The sequence below is a fragment of the Nanorana parkeri genome, unplaced genomic scaffold (genome assembly GCF_000935625.1).
Source record: "Nanorana parkeri isolate BGI_ZX_2015 unplaced genomic scaffold, ASM93562v1 scaffold147, whole genome shotgun sequence".
NCBI lineage: Eukaryota > Metazoa > Chordata > Amphibia > Anura > Dicroglossidae > Nanorana > Nanorana parkeri.
The window spans coordinates 1,303,040-1,327,206 of NW_017306415.1; the positions used below are offsets into that span (position 1 = coordinate 1,303,040).

Here is a 24,167-nt window from a genome sequence, read left to right on the forward strand (position 1 = left end):
AGTCTCATCAGCCCTCCCAATACACAACACGACACATCACCTACACCGAGTCCCCCATTACCTCACTCCGCCGCTCCTCTCCTGTCTGTATAGCCGTTAGCTGTGCGTCTCTATGGTGACAAGCGCCGCCCCCAACTTCCAGCTGATTCTCTGCCCATAATTGAGTCACAGCGCCCTCAAGCTGTGGAGGACGCCATACACCATGTATATTGCTAGATAGAGTCTGTAGCTGTACCTTAGGAGATGATCACTGAGCGTTCCCAATATAGACTTCCATAGAACTCCTCTGGATCTCCTCCTCTTCTACAAACTCTGCACAGAAGATCACTGACAAACCCAGGGGATTCAAGTGGACTTTTCAGTAACAAGTCTGCAGGGATAAATATCTGGCATGTCACAATCAACAGACAACAGTATCACTTTTCAGTAACTCTCCATCTTGTATCAAATAAGCAGAACTCCAGAAATCTTTTATGGATTATTAAATAGATCTAGCTCGGCTCAATGAATCCAATCCATATCTGGTAGCCGGAGGTAGAACTAAGTGATGACATCGCAATCGTCAACTCATCCAATCGCAGAACATTTTCTATCCACTGAAAGAAATACAAGACTTTCTGTGAATGGCGGCAGTGCCGTACAAGCGTCTCCCAGTGCTCATTGTGCAGAGGGGATGCCGCTAACATTACATACAATAGGAAAGCTAAGCAAGATTTTTAAAGCCCACCTCCAGCCTCTCCTTGCAGTGGGGCTACCCCAGCACTGCAAATGTTAACTTCTTGTCTTGGGAGATTCTTTAATGCAGTTTTACTTACCTGATTCCCTCTCTTGCTGGCTCCAAGACCAGCTCCTGTAGCCTCTTCTTCTTCCCTACATTACATGTGAGGATACTGAAGGACAGTCTACAATGGAGTGGAGGGGAAAGGAGTGAGTGCTGCCCCCTCCCCTCAGAGGAGCAGGGATCAGGTAAGTAAATCTGCTTTAAAGAACTCCGGGGAAGGGGGAGTTATCCAGAGATAAGTCTGCAAGTAAAAAGGTAAGAGAGCTGTAAGGCAGATTCTTAATATCCATGGCATGTGAATGGGAATATGTAAAACATATAAAGCAGTTTTAAATGATTCCTTGTGAATAGGATCCTTGAAAACTCATCTCTTCATGGAGGCCTATTTCACCTCGATATAACTACTTTCAGTTCTTCCATTAAATCATCCCAAACAGTTATTACCTCACAAGCAGGGCCCTCCTACCTCCTGTATTGAAATTGTAATGTTAATTTTATTGTCTCCCTCAGTGCAGTAAAGCACTACACAAACTGTTGGTGCTATATAATATTAATAATAATAATATGTAAGAAATATAAAGCAGTTCTAAGTTGTGCCATGTAAAGAATAACATGTAAGAAATATAAAGCAGTTCTAAGTTGTGCCATGTAAAGAATAATATGTAAGAAATCTAAAGCAGTTCTAAGTTATCCCATGTAAAGAATAATATGTGACAAATATAAAGCAGTTCTAAGTTGTGCCATGTGAATGGGAATATGTGACAAATATAAAGCAGTTCTAAGTTGTGCCATGTGAAGGGGACTATGTGACAAATATAAAGCAGTTCTAAGTTGTGCCATGTGAAGGGGACTATGTGACAAATATAAAGCAGTTCTAAGTTGTGCCATGTGAATGGAATATGTGACAAATATAAAGCTGTTCTAAGTTGTGCCATCTGAATGGGAATATGTGACAAATATAAAGCAGTTCTAAGTTGTGCCATGTGAATGGGAATATGTAAGAAATATAAAGATGTTCTAAGTTGTGCCATGTGAAGGGGAATATGTGACAAATATAAAGTAGGTGTTATCCCAATTTGGCTGCAGAAGTGGAGTTTCTATCAAGAAGTGTCATCTACTACAATGCCACCAGATGGCGCAGTTCATACAACAGCTATGGTTCCCAGGGTCTTGCCGAACAGTGGATTGTACTATTTTATAAACAAGGGGACATTTCCCACATCATTGTTTATAATCGGCTACCTATACAGCCTTACATTTGGCCATAAGACTGCATTGCGCAGTCATAGCGTTGATATGGCCAACATATTATTAAGAGTGCTATGCGTGGACTCTGTTTTAGAAGAGTTCAATCCCCCCCGTGCTATGAGTGTGCTTATCCCTCTGTAAGGCATTATCCCTGACGCATGCGCAGCGCAGGCTGCGGAGTCAGTGTTGTGCAGCGACTCCGGTAACATGGCGGCGGGAAGCAATGTGGCCCAGAAGACCTGGGAGCTTTCCAATAACATGCAGGAGGTGCAAAGCATCGACGAGATCTACAAATATGACAAGAAACAGCAGCAGGAGATCCTGGCCGCCAAACCGTGGACGAAGGAGTGAGTGGGGCTTCCTGTACAGGGGGGCAGGGTATGGCTGGAAGTGATGGGACACCGGAGGGGGGTGGCTGGGCAGGGAATACACAGAGGCAGGACACGGTGGGATACCTGACACCACGTGACGGCAGAGCAGTGTCAGATCTTCCGGTGTCACTCCTGTCTGCTAGCACAATGGCAGTCAGCGATGTAATCCTGCCCATACACAATCACATTCAGCTTCCATCTGTCAGCCCTACAATGATTTCCCGGTGTGTAGTATGGGGATGTAACTGATGAATCGAATGTCTCACCTCAAAATCATAATCTGTGTTGGCGGTTTGATCTTGTTCACACCATGTCCTTTGAGCTGCTTAGATGAATGCAAGGACACAACTGTTTGCACCATAATGCTGCAAGACATAAGAGTTCAGCCATGTTGCATTGATATAGATTGCACTGCATAGAGATGAATTACACTTGTGGCACTTCAACAAAGTTTAAGACCCCATTCAAACTTAAATCAGGTATGCACACATACTTTTGCATTCAACCTGGAGACAGAACAAATAACATATCACAGATTCCTCCATCAACGCTTACGAGCATTAAAGGAGAACTATGGGGTTAGGGCTTTTCCCCATCGTTCTCATTAGGGTAACGGGAGGACACAAACCAGCGTCCTCCCGTCACCCTAAGCTCAGTATAACGTGAACTACAGCTTGCGGTATACTGAGACGCTGAAGCGGATCCCGACAATTATGTCTGGATCCGCCCAACTGCGTGAGTGACCCCTACCCTCCCCGTCCGTTCCCTCCCCGTCCGTTCCGCCAGTCAGCGCTGGAGGATCAGAGCGGGGAGGAGGGAACCCAGTCCCTCCCCTGTCACGGCAGAGAGCTGTGACAGGATCGAGAGGTGAGCGAACGCCGGTATGTGTTCTCTCACCTCCCGATCTACTGAGCCGACCTGTGACAGCCTCATTGTCACAGGTCGGCTTAGAACTATGAGGTGAGTGAAAAGCACTCACCTCATAGTTCTCCTTTAATGGAGGAATCTCCTGCTCTTTAGCCACAGACATGACTCCCAGAAGCAGATACATGATTAGATTTGTAGCTTCACAGCTGAAGGGCCGTAGTTTGCCTACCTCTGGTCTAGTGGCAGCACTAATTTACAGCAGTGAGCATTGACTGTTGTTGGAAAGTGGGATTCTGTGTTGGAGCAATTAAAGTGACTCTGTCATGGGAAAACATCTCCCCAACAGAGCTACAAAAAGCAACAGGAACCCTCAGTGATGGCCATCAGTAGTCCATGGAACAAGACTTTATTAGATGACAAGAAGGTAAATGATTGCAGGTTTTATTAAAGAAGAACTATGAGGTGATTGCTTTTCACTCACCTCATAGTTCTAGCCGACCTGTGACAATGAGGCTGTCACAGGTCGGCTCAGTAGATCGGGAGGTGAGCAAACACATACCGGGTTCGCTCGCCTCTCGATCCTGTCACGGCTCTCTGCCGTGACAGGGGATGGGGCTGGATTCCCCTCTCCCCGCTCCGATCTGCCAGCGCTGACTGGCGGAATGGACAGGGGAGGGGGCGGGTACAGCTGGCTCTGCCTCTAGATAGGCAGAGCCAGCTGTCACTCACGCAGCTGGGCGGATCCCGTCATCTACGTAGCTGTAGCTCGCGGTATACTGAGCTTAGGGTAACGGGCGAACGCTAGTTTGTGTCCTCCCGTTATCCTAAGGAGAACTATGGGGAAAAACACTGACCCCATGGTTCTCCTTTAAGTCTTCCATGATCTATCGATGTGCCCTCAACCATTGCTACCCTTATCTTAAAGTATATGTATAGCTAATTTTTATTTTTGGTAGGGAATAGTTAAACCCCCCTGTCAGTTTAATTCCTGCTTTTTGTCTCCTGTTAGGGAAATGTACCCTCACTTCCTGTTTCGGACACACAATAGGAAATAAGAGGAAATCTCTACAGAGAAATTGTTTTTTCACTGCTCACATGTCCTCCTGCTGACTCATCTGATAATTTAAGCTGTGTGCCCTGTTGGCACCACTCCGTTTGAATCAACTTTTGTTGAGGGACCTAGGCTGAAAATTGTAGCCAATCAGCTGCAGTCACTGTTGGGGTATTCTGACAGCTGTGGGCACCATCAATGCTGTTCACTCAGTTCCACCAGTCACACTTTTTTTTTTTTCTTCTCACGTTTAGCCAACACGGATGAAGAAGAAAAAGTAGTTTGGATGGTAAAATGCGAAGTGTGACAGTCACCAGAAATGCTGTCCCTGTTGGAACATTTCTGATACCATCTGTAAATTATGATGTTTCCCACTACTTTTTGTCTTGGTGTCAATGGTCACACTGACAACTAGAGAGGATGAATCTATCCAGCGGGGACACAAACAACAACTTCACAGGGGTTCTAATCCTTCCCTACTCTATCCAAAACTAAAACATAAGATTTGGATATACAAGAACTTTCTATTGTGAAAGCTGTGCCCAAAAAGAACCAGTTACTAGTATGGCCTGTGGTCTCCTGCAGCTGTTATTTTCCACATTGCTGACCTACCATACCTTGTTCTGCACCGTGTCTCTCTATGGGGGTGGCCACCTTGGCAGATGATAGCTTTGCTCCCTCATGTCAGAGCTGCCCCCTGATGACTGCTGAGAGGTATAAAAACACAGATCCCCAGAAGGAATGAAGCAGGGGGTTTCTTGTTTCCAAGTCATCAGGTACAGCTTCCTCTCTAGTAAGAACAGTGAGTGGTGACATTTCCAAACGTCTCCTGAGACTAGGACCCAGGTGCAGTGCCTCAGATCTCACGCTGCAGATATATAGCTATGAGGATCAAGGCACAGGAAGTGCACTCCTATTTCTTAGGAGGAGCATAACCGGTATTTTTCAGGGTACCGCCAAGTCTATTAACATATCTCAATGTTTGCTGGAAGTTAGCAGATCTTCACTTTTTGAGTTCAGGTTCCACTTTTAACCCAGTAATTGGTAAAAAAAAAACTGAGAATTTAAAGGCTAAGTTCACCTTTTCAACCATGTTTCATGCTACACCCATACTCAAGGTTTTTTTTCGAAATGGTGGACCTCACTTTTAAAGCTCATTTCCACCTTTTGCGGATGTATTTTTAAAAAACATATGCCAGCAGTGTACACCGAGTTTACATGAAGGAGGCATATGCAGTTGATGTATATGAACACAGAAACGTATATTTTTGTTAGCTTTCCTCTGTATATCCTCATGGAAATGGCTGACGTTGTCCTGTGCAAACAATGCGTGTATATCTTCCACCCCCCTTGGACAGTGTATTGTGTGCACAGGCAGAACTGGTGTTTAGTGATCATGTTTTAATGGGGGACAAGGAGGAGGGCAGCTGTTTACAGGCTGACACCCTGGTGTCGGACTGAATTTCCTGTGGAGAAAATTTTTCATTTTTAGTAGGGCTGTGGAAATTAACGATTAATTTCTCGATTAATCGTTAACTTTTTGACCGGTTAAAATTCTTTTGATCGCTAATGAAAACACTCACCTCTCCGCGGGCTTCTGGGAGTCCCTTCGGAGATCCGTTGACGTCACGGACATCGACGTCACCGGACTCCTCCCCCCTTCCCCTAGTGGCTCCGTCGGCTAACGAAGGGAAGGGGAGTGCGGTGCCATTGATGTCCGTGACGGCTAACGAAGGGAAGGGCGAGGAGTCTGGTGACATCACCGGACTCCTCCCCCCTTCGTTAGCCGACGGAGCCACTTGGGCCTGTGAGTTTGCCCAAGAAACTTTCTGCACGAGCGCCAGCCAAGGCATTGGCCTATACACATACAGCACAGCAATTAAGTAATAACATGAAGTAGGATCACACTAATCCAGCACGTTTATTATTCTGAGTTGCCCCACTCAAGCGGCGGCCATATTGAGTGGGGCACGTGAGATTTAATAACGTGTTGGATTAGTGTGATCCTAGTTCATTTTATTACTTCATTGCTGTGCTGTATGTGTATAGGCCAATGTAGTTGGATCTGCATGTGCGTTCTAATTAATCGATTTAAAAAAAATTTTGATTAATCGAACACGAAAATTTTAATCTGTACCAGCCCTAATTTTTGGCTTCAGGCCTAATAAAATGTTAATTTAAAAAAATGAAGAAAGCCTGCAATGCGAGTCATGGAAATGTGCACATGTATACATCATCACTGCACCTCTTCATTACCACAATAAACACTAATCACTTCCTAGGTGGAAATGGACTTTAAGCCTTCTGTACTCTCTGCAACCTGAATGATGGCTCTATTCTCCCATAGAGATGAATGAAGCCTGCCATTTGTACAGGGAAGACCATGTCAAGTACTCTTGGAGATGAGAGTTTCTAAAGAACTACAAATATGTGATAGCAGCCTCCTCCAGTCCTGAAACCTAGAACACTCTTATATGTAAGTATTGATCTGCTCCTGTGGTCAAGAGGCTGCACCCATCTATTCTTTAGAAATGGCCCACCACTAATGAACTGCCTCACTGACACAAGCATTGGTTCCAGCCTCTTTACCACAGGAACCTGTCAGTGTTTGCATACCAAAGTACTCTGGGTCTCAGGGGTTTGAGGGCACTCATTAGGAAAAGTGGACTGTAGGCACCTGGACAAACCTGTTGTCACATATAAGTGAAACTTTAACCTTCCATCCGGTACATTTCAGTTCAGAGAACTTAGAGCAGGCATCTAAACACTGTCTGATCATTGTAATGTTTGAAACTGCCTGGATGATGACATATCAAAGACCGCATATCATTCCCCTATGTCATGAACAATATTTAATCATGTCTTTTGTATTTGCTTTGTAGTCATCATTACTTTAAGTACTGCAAGGTGTCTGCCCTAGCGCTGCTGAAGATGGTCATGCATGCCAGGTCAGGAGGAAACCTGGAAGTGATGGGTCTGATGCTTGGAAAGGTGGATGGAGAAACTATGATTATTATGGACAGTTTTGCATTACCTGTTGAAGGAACTGAGACCAGAGTGAATGCTCAAGCTGCTGCATATGAATACATGGCTGCATATATAGAAAATGCTAAGCAGGTATAGTATTACGTCAGTCAAGCATTATATTGTATTGTTACTGCCCCTCTTCCTTCCATTTTCACGGATGCCGATTTTTCAGTATCAAGTATGAGTACCGATATTTATCTTTCAGTACTCGCCAATACCGAATACCGGTACTTCGCTAGCGTTGAGCTGGGTTTCAAGGCAATCAGGAAGCTGGGGGCGAGTCATTACCTGCTGCTTGGCTTCCTGATTGGCTGGGAAGCCGGCTCCATGTTCCCTCACAGCACTGCCGGTTCTCCCTCTGACTGGAAGTTCCGGTATGGGGGAAGGTATCTGAGCATTTGGGTGAGTGCGAGTACCCGCCCAAATACTCTGTGACGGTCCTGCCCAATGCCACAGGAATCTTGAGAAATCCTCTATGCTGCCTTATGTGCACCATTCGCTAGAATGGAAGCCCATCTGTCTGCCTGAGAGGCGGAAGCTAACCCAGACCATGGCCTGCATCCACCAGTACAGCATTATTTCTGAAGCTTGCTGCACAGTGAACATCTCTGGACAGTACTTGTGTAGTTATGTATATGAAACGCGCAAGCCACTGGGAATGAGCAGATAACGGTAGAAAAAGGATAAAAGCACTCTTCTCCTTTTAAAGAAAATTCTGGGAAAATTATTCTTAACCCTTGCAGTGAGGTTATCCCCGTACTGCAAGGGTTAAGTGCTCGTTTTCTTCAAGGATGTAACATAATAAAGTAATACGTAAACCTCAGACTTGGCTTGCTGTTAGACCAGTCCCTGGAGGCTCTCTCTCTTCAGCAATCTTGGGTCCCGTGAGTCATTATATCCAGTACACTGTGTATAGGACGCTGAGGGACATACCATCCCTGCGGTGAAGGAGGAGACGGTGGAGGGAGTGCTGCGAGGTCCGGGCGAGTATGATTTTATTTTAGACTTTAGACCAGAGGTAGCCAAACTTCGGCCCTCCAGCTGTGGTGAAACTACAAATCCCATGAGGCATTGCAAGATTCCCACAGCCACAGACATGACTCTCGGAGAGAGATGCATCATGGGATTTGTAGTTTCACCACAGCTGGAGGGCCGGAGTTTGTCTACCTCTACACCTTTTAAGTATTGGTGCGAGATATGGACTGGGTGGCACAGGTTTATTGATTATATCTCGAAGAGTTGTCTGTCTTTTGACTATGCAGTGTAATTAATTAGACTTCCCCTGAAATGTTATATATATCAACATTATATGCCTGTTTGAAGGGTTCCTGTGTAAGGTAAATGTGGTTATGGTTGCTACATTTATTGAGAATGATACGTTTTCTTACATAGTAGAATACTAGCAAAATGTTGAATTCCTCTTCCAGAGAAAAAAAAAAAAAACTTAATACACATTTGAATTATTTGTTCATGTTCTAGATTATATCACAATGTTAATGTCTGGATTTCCGTTCATTTTTTTTTTACTAGATCATTAGAAGTCAAGTTGAGGAGTTGATGGGTTTAATTCTAATGTGAATTCTCATAGACCTCAGAGGGAAAATCTTTCACAGCTCATCAATAATTAAAGTGTGCCAGTAGAGGGCAGCAGACTCCTTAACTAGGCTCCCTTTCTTCTTCAGGTTGGCCGGCTAGAAAATGCAATTGGCTGGTACCACAGTCACCCAGGGTACGGCTGTTGGTTGTCGGGAATTGATGTCAGCACGCAGATGCTTAATCAGCAATTTCAGGAACCATTTGTTGCTGTTGTGGTGAGTATTATGAGCCCTTTACTTAAACTTCCGAATGAACAATGTATGACCCAGATGGCATTTTCATCGAGTCTCAGCCTGGCCACAGTCGTATTTCTTTATTTTTGTACATATATTTTTGTACATATATTTTTGTACATATATTTTTGTACATATATTTTTTGATATAACATGCACACGTGTACAATAAATGATAAGCAAACTTTCTTCTCTAAACTCCTGTTTTATTCTCACTCCTTCTGTTCTATATTCACTGTCAGATGTGAAGTAATTGTCTTGTGTGCAAGTGCAGCTGTATTCTTTACATAAAATGATCCTGGTTATTTTAAAGTATATCTGAAGCCACCAGAGAAGGGTTTTTTTTTGTTTTTTTTTGTAGCACTTCAGTACCGGCATGTTGCACCCCCTATATTACCAGGCCATTTTTAAGTTTTCAGCGCTGTGCAAGTGTGGCTGAGAATTCCTCCGTTATGCAACACTAGCAAAATTATTTTATTTCATTTTTTGGGGACCGATCGAGCTTTCTTTTAGTGTTATTTATTAACCACTTTTTTATTTGTAGTATATAAAGTTAAAAAAAGGCTAAAAAAATTGGGGAACAAAAGCCTGTTTCTTTTACTTTTCATTTATAAATCATAGCAAATAGAAATGTCAGGACACTTTGGAAATCCCCGAAATGACCCCTTTTTGGAAAATAGACACTCCAAGGTGATCTGTTTTTTTTGCCACAATTTTTTGGAATTGAAGAAACATGCCAGTATTGAGGGGTTTAAACCATGGAGCTTAGTAATAGTGCACAAGATAAAGTACATTTACAGGTCATAGACAGGGGGTGGAGGGGTTAATGTACAGGTCACATACAGTGGGAGGATGGAGATCAAGGGGTTGATGTACAGATGTGCAGGATAAGGGAGATAAAGGGGTTAATACATCAGAGTAGAGAGTATAGAGGCGGGAGGGTGAAAGGTTTACATTTAATTGTATTTTATTTTTTTGCTGCTGCAGCTTGTTTTTACTCAAGGAAGCAATAAATGGATGACTCATCCATTCATTACTTAATTTACTCTCCCCTGCTTCTGATGTAAGAGGAAGTGGAGGCTTGGCAGTGTAAACATTGCCATTTGATTGCTTTGATAACCAATCACAGCGATCATAGAACACAGAGCCAGTCTGATCGGCTCTGTATCTGAAGCCACTGCTCTCCACTCTCTAAAGACAGCGGCTGCTGTGGCCGCACATATACAGGTGAAACTCGAATAATTAGGATATCGTGCAAAGTTCATTTATTTCACTAATGCAACTTAAAAGGTGAAGCTAATATGTGAGATAGACTCATTACATGCAAAGCAAGATAGTTCAAGCCGTGATTTGTCATAATTGTGATGATTATGGCTTACAGCTCATGAAAACCCCAAGAACCCCAAATCCACAATCTCAGAAAAGTAGAATATTACATGCAATCAATAAAACAAGGATTGTACATAGAACAATATCGGACCTCTGAAAAGTACAAGCATGCATATGTACTCAGTACTTGGTTTGGGCCCCTTTTGCAGCACTTACTGCAATTACTTTTGCACGATATTCTAATTATTCGAGTTTCACCTGTACACGTGTTCATAGGAGGACATACAGGTACGTCCTCCTGTACCAATGCACCAGCGGACCAGCCGTTTTAATACAGTTGGCCTCCGGAAAGGTAAGTATGTTAACAGCCTCTTCTATCACATGCTGCTTTCTGTGTAGAAGTGACCCTCCTGGTGACAGCCACTTTAGGGCCTTGTTCCCATGGGCTTCAGCTTGTATATGAGCAGTGTGTGCAGCAAGCCTTTACAAAGCATTTGCAGAGGTTTTAGTTGTATTGTTGAAGCCTTTAAAATATTTAGTGCCAGTTGGGGAATGTTAAATGCAGATCCTAATGGAACTATTGACTTTAAACAAGCTGCTGACAGGCTTTAGTAATCCTTTGCTGCTCAAAGCTTGAAGAAAGGTTCAGGAAGATCAGTGGTGGCAAGAGTCAGCTCCTTTTGAGGTGTCAGGTCTGCTAAGCAAAGTGAAAAGATACAAAACCGTTATCTGACCCTTTTTTAGTAGCTGTTCAAAAAATGTGAACTGCGAAGTAGAAGCTCCTTCCATTTATTAGCTATGTAAGGGTTGCTACCAAAATGCCACAAGCCTCAGTTATTGTTTCTATTTTATAACATCCCATAGTACACTGCTTTGCCAGCTTCTGTAAGTGAGTGCTATTTCTAAACCTGTGCCATGTGTTCGTGTTATTGTGCTGCTAACTAATCAGATGTATAAAGAATGGACAGTTTGTACATATTGTACCTTTCAGTTTACCAGGTCAGCTCTCTCTGGGATCTAAGCACTCTTCTGCTCCTCTTCTTTCAGATTGACCCAACCAGGACTATATCTGCAGGCAAAGTTAATCTCGGCGCTTTCAGAACTTACCCAAAGGTAATCTAAATCCAAATAATGTTTTATCTTTTCTTAGTAAGGAGAAGTACAATATACCCATTCTTAGAATGGTGCTATTAGTCCCTATGCATAATTCTCTTCCTGATTTTATCTCTCGCCTAACATTTTCCCTTCTCATCTACACTCAATATGTATGACTGGCTTTGTGTTTTTTCATCTTTCTCTTCTGTCTTTTGCAGAATGTAATACTTCATGCACTTCTAGATTAAGCCAAATGCTTTAACCCCTTCGTGACTGACGACGTACAGTGTACGTCGCCAGCATCGGGGCTGTTTAAACAGACTCCCGGCGACTTTTGCCAGTTGCATTTTATTTTAAAACACAAATGTTGCTTTATCTTCAATTATTAGGGGTACAAGCCACCAGATGAAGGTCCCTCGGAGTACCAGACTATCCCTTTAAACAAAATAGAGGACTTTGGTGTACATTGTAAACAGTAAGTATTTCAATTTCTCCATCTTATTAAAGCTGAACTCTGCACAAAAATATTCATTTAAATATATTCCTCAATAGCCACGGAGGATATAAATACATTCAGCTCCTGTGCAAAGTCAGTTTCGCACTAGATTACTGCACATATATGGAAGAAGTACACAATGCACACCAAGATTCATGTAAGAATACACAAGCCACTTGTGTAGATACAGTGTTTGCTTGTCCCGGGGTTCATCTTTAACCCCTTCATGACTGAGCTTGTTTTTAGTTTCTGTTCGTAAATGACTGACACACTTTTGACATTTTTGCTGTGTGATTCTTCCACGTCAGTAATATACTTTCTTACAAAGTGCACCCACACATATTATATATTGTTTTTTAGAGGACAGATAGGGCTACATATTTATATCACATATGTGCGTCTAACGCCTCACTTAGGACAAATAAAATATAAAAAAAGAGGAAAAAACCGTTTAAAAAAAACACTTTTTTCCCAGTTTTGATTTGTAGTATTTTTTTTACAAAACCAGCACAGCTAAAAAAATGCAATAAATACATTCATTTATTTGTCCCTTATTTTATTTTATTTTTTACACATTTTTTTATTTTTTTTACACTTTTCACATTTTTTATTTTTTTTTACACTTTTCACTTTTTTTTTTAACTTAAAAATGTTATTTTATTTATTTAATTATATCAAGCAGATTTTGTGAATTAATCTCACTGTTACTGCATGATAAATTAATAAATTTTTGGTTATTATCAGGCTGCTTCAAACTTCAGAACAGCCGATAATAAGTTAGTGACACTGATCCTGCAGCAGTTCAGGATTCAGCTGTTACTAAATGTTTTCTGATTGTTGCAACAACGATCAGCAAACAAACATTCTTCTTCCAGGAATAGATACATTGTAGGAATAGACACATTTTGTATCTATTCATGAAAAAAAAAAAAAAAAGCCAGTATAGCTTGAGAGAGATATCTCTCGATCTATACGAGCTGTCAGAATGCCGGCAAAAGCCGGCATCTGTGTCCGCTTTGCTTTGACTCTCAGACACCCGATATTAAGGTATCGGGTGTCTGAAAAAGGTTAACCCTTTCATTAATGAATGCCTCTGTAGTAAGGGCATACATTAATGAATGTTAAAAGCTGATTCTCAGCGATTAACAGCCCTCTAAAGCAGCAAATAACTCGTCACGTACAGTGTACGTGACAAGTCATTTGGTCCCTTTGTGGCTGGACGTACAGTGTACGTCTCCCGTCACGAAGGGGTTAAACCTGAGGAAATGTTATATACTGCCTAAAGCAGGGGTCTCAAACCTCTGGCCCTCCAGCTGTGGTGGAACTACAAATCCCATGAGGCATTGCAGGATTCTCACAGCCATGACACCCGAAGAGAGATGCATCATGGGATTTGTAGTTTCACCACAGCTGGAGGGCCGGAGGTTTGAGACCCCTGGCCTAAAGTGATCTCTGACATATGAGATAGATACAGGTGTGTGTTTTGTGTGTGTGTTCGTTCATGAACGTAATACGGTTACTTTTATTTGCTTTATGAATCACCTGTTCATTAGTTTGTTAGGCAGCTGATAAGTATTGTGATTTTGTTCCCTTTAAGGTACTATGCACTGGAAGTCGCATATTTCAAGTCCTCTCTTGACCGAAAATTGCTAGAGCTTTTGTGGAATAAGTACTGGGTGAATACATTGAGCTCCTCCAGCCTCCTAACTGTAAGTAGCCATCATGGTATATTTTATGTGAGTCATTAACAAAGTCCCTTTACCATAGTTTGCAGCATTCTTAACCGATTCTTTCTTGCCGTGATATTTGTCTGCAGAGCGGGCAGGTTGAAAGTGTGCGAAAGTTAAAGGAAAACAATAGTTATATATTATGTCAGACCAAGTACCCCCCTTGCCCCCCAGACCTCAGATCAGCAGATGACTTCCTCCAAGCACAAAAGGGGAGTTGGCGAACCCAACATTATATAGCAGTATTGCATTATTATTCTTTGAAGCAGAAGTAAAGTCTAAAAATAAAACCTTGCTAGGAGGCAGAATAGATGTGCAGTATCTCTTCTTGGAAAAACCTTTTCGCTATCATCCATTGAAGGACACAGCTCTGCAGAATTCTGAGACGTAGGCTTATGCTGCTGCCTGTAGGAGAAATGGGCACTAAGCAAACAAATGAAAAGCCTGTCACTTTTAGGACATACCCACTCCCACCTTGCTTGAGCCAGTTTTGCTTAGTGTCCTCAGGAGAGTGGATGTCTCCTTCTCATCTGCTTTATTATTTTAGTTTATTTTGTTACTTCGTTAAAGTTTCTACTACGGAGAGCTACTAGTTGATTCATACCGGATAATATTAAATCCTGGGAGTCGCACTAGATAGCAGTCAAAACTGAGAGATCTGTGCCAGATAAGTTTAATCCTGGATGCTTCTAGTTGTCTTGTAGCAGGACTTTCTGGTCTCAGTACTTATGCTTTTGTCCTGTGGTGGTCCTGTGTACCCGTTTTTCATCACCGGTCAGGCCATTATTACCCGGGGATTCCTGTTGTAATGTTGGGAATAGGGCCATGGAGTCGTGAGTAAAAAAACTTGTGTGTATGTAATATATATAGAGTTGGATTTATGGGGATGGTTGTTTCCCTTCTTTTTATTGTGATGTAGCTGTGTGGTTTATGTTTAATGACTCCTTTTTAGTTTTTATGCCTTTTTTATAAGTGGAGTTTTACTATTTTTATTTTGTACCTCTTTCAGAGGCCAGGACTAAATTGATGACACATTTATTTTGTATTCTGTGCCTCGCAGGCATGTGCAGTCTAAAACTTCAGGAATCTTCTATGGCTGTATAGAGATGTATTTTCAGAGCCGCAGTGGTTTTGGCTCCGCTTCCCGGTTTGTGTTTCGTTTTTTGTTTTTTTTTACTTTTGATATCCTCTGTACTTTAACCAGTTGACATCCGCGGTGTTAAACCCCCTTCCCATCCAGGCCATTTTTCAGTATTCAGCGCTGCGGTACTTTGACTGACATTTATTCCGTCATGCAGCGCTGTACTGAAATGAATTTTATACCCTTTTTTGGGGACAGATAGAGCAATACATGTAGATCCCCACTGAAAAGGATTATGGTTTGTATGGATCAGATATAACATGATGGGGAGTTTTTTTCTTCTGATGAGGATGGGACTGCTCAGGCTAATATCCAGTTCTTTGCAATTACTCAGCTTCCGAGAGTAACAATTGCCTTTTTTTTTTATTGACGCTGTGCTTTTCTGTTTCGGGGCTCGTTCACACCAATTACAGTGCGTTCCAGCGTGTTTATCAGCTGGAACGCACAGTATCGCATACTAAACTACCCCTTGCCTTCTGGTGCAGGAGGGGGCCCTGCAGCCACAGAAACTCGCCCACGCCAGAACGCGTGGCACAACAATGCCTGCATTCCAATCCAGTGCGATTGCAAAAAATAGTGCATGCATGTAGCATGTTTTGCAATCGCACTGGACCAAAACGCAGGCATTGTTGTGCCACGCATTCTTGTGCGAGCGATCGCAGGGGGGCTGCGGGGTCTTTGAGTCGAATGCACAGCCCCAGAACACAGGAGGGAGCTTAGTATGTGATACAGTGCTTTCGAGCAGCTAACCACGCTGGAAAGCACTATAATTGGTGTGAGCAAGCCCTAAATTAAGAGGATTGTGTTTTCCCCTGCAGTTTTTGTATGGGTTTGCATGACCTGAGTGTGTCTGCAAGATTTTTCCGCTCCATCCTATTTTTGGTAGGTTTTATTTATTTAAGGATTGAGAGATTCTGAACATCGAGAAGTAGTCCCTTGTTCTAACGCATTGTTTGGAATATTTCTTCTGTTGGATGCATTATAAATGAAGGTGTTCCTCAGTAAAATGTCAAGAAGTTGCAGAATCAAGTTCAATTACTTTGGTGCCATCACGGATCCTCTCTGAAAACCTATATGAGAGTTCTGGGTTGATGGTGTCTATCGAAGTGGTACCGTTTGCTCAGTTACATTACAGGACCTTACAGAGGAACATTCTTAAGGCAAGGGACAAGTCATTTATCGCGGTACAGGATGATCAGATTTAGTACTCTGGCCAGAATGTCTTTTGCCATGATGGTTGATAACTGGGAAGTCTTTCCATAACTTAGAAGATTGTTGACGGACGTCAGTCTTGTGGTGTATTGAAGGGTTGTTTGTCTCTGGAGGAATCCACAAGTTTTCAATCAATATCCTGGAGTTAGGGCAATTAGCCTGACGTTGTTTCTCTGGACCCGTCTTCTATCTGGGTGTCTGGTTCAGATTCAGTCGGACAATGCCATAGCAGTGGCCTACATCAGTCGCCAAGGAGGCACTAGGAGTGTGTCAGCGGTGAAGGAGGTACATTCAATCCTGGCTTTGGCAGAACTTATGTTCCAGCAATTTCAGAGTAGAAAACTGGCAAATGGACTTTCTTAGCAGACAGTATATGGATCTGGGTGAATGGTCTCTCCTAGGGGTGTTTCAGGAACTTTGTCACCTCTGGGGAATGCCAGATGTGGATCTTCTGGCTTCTTGTTGCAACAAGAAAGTGGACAGATTTGTGTCCAGAGTGAGGGATCCAACAGCGGATGCAGTGGCTATCTCAGTAGCGCCATGGGATCAGTACACACTATATGTCTTTCCCCCACAGCTATTGCATCTATATCGCAGAGCTGTGTTCCTCAATGGATGATGGCGAAAATAGGATTTTATCCTTACAGTAAAATCTTTTTCACAGAGTCCACTGATGGACACAACTGGCAGGTGGGAGGGGTTATATCCTTTAAGTGACAGGCTTTTAATTTGTTTGCCTAGTGTCCATTCCTCCTAAAAGAAGCAGCATATCTCTACATCTTAGAATTTTTCAGAGCTGTGTCCCACAATGGGCTCATAGAAGATGATTTTACAGTAAGAACAAAATCCTATTTCTCTTTCTCCTATCAATTTATTTTCACAGTACACTGCGTGTGATGTGCGGTGTACAGTCTCGGCTCATTCACGGCATCTCTAAGATGCCACAAATAGCCCTGAAGCTGGGAAGGATGTAACTCCTGTGCACATGCATCATCAGTGGCCACCCAATGGCCAAGGAGGATGCCTGGGAACCCGGAAGTGGGGATGGCAGCAGTGGCAGACTGAAGGTGCATCGCACAGCGCTGGAGAGCGACACACTGGTAAAGTAAGTCTGCAATATGCTGAAAATACTTGCGCATTATAGCAAAACCCATCCAGCACATAACAGTTTACTACTACTTTTAAAGAGATCCTGTCAGGATAAAAATATGTGAGCTGGCATTGCTGACCTGAAGGTGAAGACTCCAGGGCCATCATTGTGGTCCTTGCTTAGCCAACTGTCTGAGCAGTAACAAGTTGCTAGTAGCAACCAGTCAGATTTTAGCTTTCACTCTCTAACCTAGAATTCAAAAAAAAAACTTAAGTGAATGTGATTGGTTACTAGGATTATACTCATGGCATTTGACTTGATACAATATTTAATGGGTTCCCTTTCTAAAAGCTAAGTGTGTAGTTTTGTAACACAAAGTTATACATGCCAAAAATAATGCTACCCAAAATCCATTTCAACAGCTCTGTGTCCTCTGTACCAGTGTTCTTTCTAATCTGAATCTGAGGTACGGTGCACTGAGTGGAGCAGTATGTACTTCCATTGGTTGCATTGTCCCAATACGCCTTGTTATTGTATTCAAAACACAAACTAGTTTTATTTATGTCTGAGTTTTAGTTTCTGCAGTCGGTGTGTGGAGGATTTCCATCTTTTACATTGAAATGCTGCATCGGACAAGTTGTCGTCATTGTTTTAGCCACATAGGGGAAGGAGAAAGTACATGTCCCCAGACACGCACACCTCCTATTTTCTCATAAGTCACTATTTCATATTACACAGGCAGGTCAACTGGTCGCTGTCGCAGCGATTATTGACCCTGGTTGTAACTTGAATCAATGATTGAGAAGCAGTTCGTCCTGATGCAACATTTTTATACATCTGGGAAAAGATGAATAAGACTAATGTGCTTCTTGGTATTTTCGTTGTTGAGCAGGGTAGTACAGGATGCTGACATCATTTAATTAGCTGGGAAACCTTCCTGGGTATTACATTTCAGGATTCCTTTGCTTGCATTTTTTAAAATTGTCTTTGCAGAACCCACAATTTGCTTTTAATTAGAGACCCTTTACATGTACAAAGATGATCTAACTACCACAATTGCATAGAGCAACTTCTAGCAATAGATAAAACATTTTTCATCCAGGTCAGTGTAGATATGCGGCTGTCATCCTTGTTGCATTATATTCCTGTGATGCCACTGTGCAGTTCCAGCATGCATGTGTCCTGATGCTTGCATTTTCAAACCGTATAGTAAAGGTACACCATAGAACAGCGGTCACTAAATGGACACATGCCATGGGAGGAACCACTGCTTATGGGTATAGGTGTTCAAGCCATCTGACCAGTCGTATACTTAGAGTAGCAGAGGAACAGCATCAGGGCAGCGTTCTAAGGCAAGTATAGCGCCTCATATTTTCTTTTAAAGTATCTATTTTTACGTTTTTAACCGTGTAGTGACACCGTGTAGTGTCATTTTTCCAGTGCTTTTGTTAGCTATTGTTCTAAAGGTCATCTATTAATCTGATGTTTGAACAGTCCATGCATGCTGTTTTATTATAGTTTCTTTTTTAATTTGTTGTCTTTCTGGTGGACATTTTTATGCAAGAAAGTGCAGTCAGCATCCATATTAAATGAATGTTGTGACAGCATCTGTTCCAGCAAAAGCTACCTGCAAAGTGTATAGATTTTGGTGTAATGCTGACCCTGCCCATAAACAATGGATCATAGATCTGATCATTTCAAACCATTTGTCACTGAATGTTGTCTGTTACAACAAGGAACTTAGTTGATTTTGTTGAATTTGATTAGATATATGCATATGGACAGCTTAGGTAAATTGTCAGATCTCTTATTATAGGCATACACTGAGTCAAGGGGAGCAGTAAGGCCCCTTTCACACGGCCAGTCCAGTTGTGTCTGCCTGTTGGTTTTTCAGTCAGACTCGATCGGATGCCCAATGCTAGTCTGTGGGCAACAAGTGTGTAAACGGACAGGTGACCGATTTACACCCGGTTACCCCAGAATCCAGCCAGGTCCGGAAAAACAAATGGAACAGTGTTTCATTTTGGCAGACCTGATCATACTGGATCGGGGGTAATCTTGTATAGTTGCATAGTAGGTGCGATTCACTAAAGACCCAGGTCCATCAGGTTCAACCTATATAGTGTGTGTAATCTGATGTAAACGGACACGTATCTGTTTACATCCGATTTCCCCATAGACTGACATGGGGTCCAGTTATTTCCATTTTTTTTCTCCTGGATAGACCCAGATGTCACAGTGACATGCAATCCATACTGCTCTGATCAGGAGAGAATCTTTGCATGTATCCCCTTCTGATCAGCCCATGTAAAAGGGGCCTAAACATACGATTACATCAAAGATCCATTTCTTCTGTGTAGATGTAATTGTGTTTAGCTGCAGAAGACCTTTCCTGGACACACACATTTCTTGTACATTTAAAACACAGCTAGACTGAATGCCCGTAGACGCTGCTGAACGTTTAGTATGAATTCAGCCAATTCAAATCATTACAAGCTTTCCGATGCATTTAGAAATTAGCTCCAAACACATCTGGATGCATGTATTTTGATGCCTGTGTGCATGAGGCCTTAGAGTGGAACTTAACCCCCTTTCATTAAAAATCACATCAGCTCTGCATGCTGATATGAAATCATACATTCATTAAACATAGTTTTATTTTACTTACAATTACTGTTTTTCCACTTCCTGGGCATTAGTGATGTAATCTGTGGCCGAGCATTGCATCTTGGGAAGGTTATATCAGCAGAGCATTGCTGGGAAATCTCATCTATAATCTCACGGAAAGGCATTTTCCTCCCCTGAGATGATGTGTATGATTATTTGTCCTAGTCACATGTGCCAGAGTTCCAGGAAGTAAAGGGAGGAAAAGAACAATAAGGTATGCAAAGAAGACAAAGCCGGCAATTATCTAGAAGTAGATGTTTGTAGATTGTCATTACTAAAACTTTCTAAAGGTGCCTTTGTTGTCATTTCAAAGATAAGGGTACTTCCCAATCCTTGGGGTCATTAGGGTCTATTTAGGGCTTTTCCGAATATGTAGCTTTTTCACTGACATTTTGGGCTTACAAGGTAAGTTATTATCAAGTGCAAAATCATATCTTCATGTATGTGCCTAGACTAGTCACTGATCGGGTAAAAGTGACAGTTATTGTGTTATGTGAACTGTAAAAAAATAGGGAAAGTTCCAGCTTCTCTGTGGGTTAAACATTCTATGCATTGTATGTGTGTTTATGGGCCAGTAGCTGTGTGTTCCAGCCGTAAGGGCTGGTAAACACTGCTAATCCCTTTCTGTTCTCCTGCATACCCCTCTTACTGTCATACATTGCTCAGTCTTGTTATGCTCAGGCAAACCAAACAAAATTAGAGTTTTACGAGGGGCAAGTGGTCTGCTAAAACTTCCAGGAGGGGCAGCAGTATTAGAACTTTATTTACTGAGGCTGTTGTGGTCACTGCAAATAGTTTTAGGCTCGCAGAGTGATTGGATTACACATCTTGCTCAGACTGATACTTGTTAAATAGTGTGTGTTTAGCTATGCTTTCTAACACTCCTAATGTGCATTAATGTCTGTGTAAACATGGCTGGCTACCAAACTTGTATAACCAGTGACTTGCTGCTATGCAAAGATACCGGCAAATAAATTGTTAGTACATTTTAAAACATGTCCGTTAGGTCAACGTATGAAGTTTTAAAGCTCTTCATTCTGCCATTGTTGACTTCTCATTTAGCAAAAGCTGGATAGCTTTTTTTTTTTGCCTACCCATCCCAGAGGATGATTGACAGCCAGGAACTAACATTTTTAGAAGGACCTCACCAGCGGAAAGCTTTAGATTTCTTTGAGAGGTTTCATTAAAAGTGGTAGTATATGAATCCTCCCATAACATAGTTTTTGTTTTGTTTTTTACTTTTTGATCCTGTCAGTAGGTTTGTTATTTTTGTTCTTCAGTTGTTAACAGGGTGACGGTGCTGGTTTTTTTTGTACTGCAGTGAAATCACAGCAGCTTTGTCGCCTGGTCAGGGTAGTCTTAGACTGGCATCACTCCTATGCATTACAGTAACGGGCACAATCCTATGCGTTATGGTGCCATTCTCAATGCCCTTAATCAGTGGTCCTGCATTTTAGCTGTTACTATGCACTGAAGTACACTACGTCAGGATAAAGAAGGTCAGGTTTTTGTTTTTTTGTGTGTGTTGGAAGCCCATTTAAAAGAACTGGGCCGTCTTAAAGTGACACTATATTCAGGAATTAACTAGTTAAAAATACATTCAGGTACCATATTAACAAAAATACATCATCTTTGTGTATCATTGGTGCTGACACCGTCCTTCCTTCTGGCGGGTGGCTAGTTTTGTTCCACATGGTCCCTGTGTGTGTTGTAAAGTAGACACCGCTCCAAGCTCTCTCCCGTGATGGTTTACAATCTCTAGACGTGAGATTGTAGTCCATCACAGGAGCGTGGCTTGGAGTGGTGGCTACTTTACAACACACACAGGGAACATGTGGAACAAAACTAGCCACCCGCCAGAAGGAAGGACAGTGTCGGCATGAATTCAGAGATGTTTTGAGGATCTACAGCTGAGGCATACACAAATAAGTTACATTTTTGTCAATATTAAAGGGACTTGAAAGCATTTTTAAGATTTAACTCCTGTATTTAGTGTCACTTTAACCCACATTAATGTACAGCAGCAAACTGCAAAGGTGTCAGGGGTCCTTAGATTGATATTTTAGTTTTAAATTGACAAATTAAAGCCTGACTGGCTCCTCAATATGGAATTCAGGAGCCAGTCTGTCCAATCCAGCAGGATTTTTTTTAGAAGCCAGCTATATTGACAGCTGTAATTTGTAAGGAGCATTGGCTACTTTGTTCCTGGAATGTTTCCAGCCCTGATTTATACAGTCACTAGAATATAATATGTTTTGCTATAGTGGTCTTGGTAATACAACAAAATGGACAGTAAATCTTTAGACTGTAGGTCAGTTCATTGTACTCCGTAAGTAAATCAGATTGGTAAGCATGGGGGAGTTGCTTTAGGTTATACGATTCAGAGGGTTACATTATAAAATTATACTGAAAGGTTTGCTGTATCTGTGCTTATTCCTGTGCTCCTTTTTTCTTTGCCAGAATGCTGATTACACAACAGGACAAGTGTTCGATTTGTCTGAGAAACTAGAGCAATCAGAAGCCCAGCTTGGCCGTGGCAGTTTTATGCTGGGATTAGAAACTCACGATAGGAAGTCTGAAGACAAACTAGCCAAAGCTACAAGAGACAGGTATTCCACTAATGGATTGGTCCAGAAAATCACTGGTTTTATCGTAGATGCTGAAAGTTACAGTGGATATTTGAGCGCCATTTTGAATGTACCTGACTATTTATCCTCATGCACTGGTATGTGGAGGTGCCTCCGAAAATGACAAACAACATTTGTCTAATGGCTGCCTCTGATGAGAGCAGATAACGGGTACACTTTAGAGCAGTTGTTCTCGAACTTCCTTTACTTTCCCTGAGTGAGCCAAAGCCTCCAATTTGTCTCACAAGCTCCCCCTCTGACACTGCAGATCACAGTGGGAGAGTTTCAGCAACAAAGGCATCACTTCCAATCTAGAAAGCAGTGGGTAGTACTAGGTGTGGCCAGGTACAGGTTGATGAAACTTTAGTGACAAAGCCACGTCCCCCTGCAACATTTTTTTTTTTATTATTCTACTGTAGAGCAAGGAGACGCAACCTACATGAAGGTAGCAACTCTGCTACATTCTTGGTGTGTCTATGTACCAGTGACATGCGGTACCTCTTGCTCCAGGTGAGGCATTCCCCAGTCTGGCCCCCAGCACGTCCTGCCCCACCCGTCCCCAAGCTAGTGTAAAGGAGCCTCCCTGCCCCTGACTTTTTCTTCACTGCTGAGGCGCTCCGTCCATGACAGGTTACACAGCGGGGAGGCTTTCCCTGCTGTGTAACCTATTAGATGCCGATCTGAAAGGAGAAAAAGCTGTCAGCTTCAGACATGAAGCCGACAGCTTTTTCCTCCATAATTCTAGGTGAGGCTCTGCCTCCCTTTACCGCATGTCCCTGCTATGTACAGTGTTACATGAAATTAATTGTGCTGCTGGTGATCATTTGCTTTCTTACCAAACTTCATTGAAATGGTCATTAGACTTTCTATTTAAAAAAGGAGGAGCTACTTAATCTGATATTACCTAATGAAGCTCTTTATGTAAAGCCAATCATTTTAGCTGAAGCTTCTATGAAATAGGAAATGGAGGCTATCACTTAAGGTGAACAAGGAAGGATATGGCCTTGAGGCCCAAGTTGGAGAAAGCTTCCCTTATTAAAAATTAAAGTATATCATATTGTGAATTTTTAAGCTTGGTACTGAACCCTGCTGGCCTAGGCCCACCAGGATTATTATGGTAAATAAAGCCTGAACCATCTCCCCCATGGACCTGACAATTGGCCACTCGGGCACTAAATGATGGGGTAGGAGAGGACAAGGGGAGTGTCATACCTGGAAGTATCAGGGTTTGTGTCTTTAGCATTCTATCACTTTCATCTGTGTTTTTATATCTAATGGTTTTATGTCTTTCTTTTCAGCTGTAAAACAACAATCGAAGCAATCCACGGATTGATGTCACAAGTGACTAAGGATAAGCTCTTTAATCAAATAAACACTTCTTAGGCATTATAACTCTTACAAGACTCCTCTGTTCTTTGACTCGTTCTCAGCTATTTGTTGTGTTTATAAGTTGCTTCTTTTATGCGGAAGCTGTACAATGTCACCAGGTAGCACTTATTTCCCTTGATCAGACAGTGGAAAGCATAGGATCTTTATTGCAACCTCTCGGCAATAACAGCACTGTAAACTTTGTTGCTTTCTGGGTGAATAAAATTACTTTTTAAAATCT

The 24,167-nt window shown here is 42.2% G+C and overlaps 2 protein-coding genes across 2 annotated transcripts in view; one reads left to right on the plus strand and one right to left on the minus strand.

Annotated features, from left to right (window-relative positions):
* CSPP1 (centrosome and spindle pole associated protein 1) overlaps positions 1–129 on the minus strand; it is a 63,483-nt gene extending 63,354 nt beyond the window's left edge. Inside the window, exon 1 of the mRNA XM_018554207.1 lies at positions 62–129. The gene's annotated coding sequence lies outside the window, so the exon portion shown is untranslated. The remainder of the gene's footprint in view (positions 1–61) is intronic.
* Positions 130–2,175: 2,046 nt separating this feature from the next.
* On the plus strand, positions 2,176–24,167 carry COPS5 (COP9 signalosome subunit 5). The gene is made up of 8 exons (XM_018554215.1): positions 2,176–2,376; positions 7,201–7,435; positions 9,028–9,156; positions 11,551–11,616; positions 11,988–12,073; positions 13,692–13,803; positions 22,392–22,540; positions 23,857–24,167. The coding sequence occupies exons 1-8, from the start codon at positions 2,237–2,239 to the stop codon at positions 23,939–23,941; spliced, it is 1,002 nt and encodes a 333-aa protein (XP_018409717.1). The 5' UTR covers positions 2,176–2,236; the 3' UTR covers positions 23,942–24,167.

What these genes read in the sequence shown, in the direction of transcription:
- COPS5 (XM_018554215.1), top strand. Translation starts at nt 2,237, where the DNA reads ATGGCGGCGGGAAGCAATGTGGCCCAGAAGACCTGGGAGCTTTCCAAT. An exon ending in TTTGGTGTACATTGTAAACA is followed by an intron (nt 12,074 to 13,691) that starts GTAAGTATTTCA and finishes GTTCCCTTTAAG; the next exon opens with GTACTATGCACTGGAAGTCG. An exon ending in GCTCCTCCAGCCTCCTAACT is followed by an intron (nt 13,804 to 22,391) that starts GTAAGTAGCCAT and finishes TTTCTTTGCCAG; the next exon opens with AATGCTGATTACACAACAGG.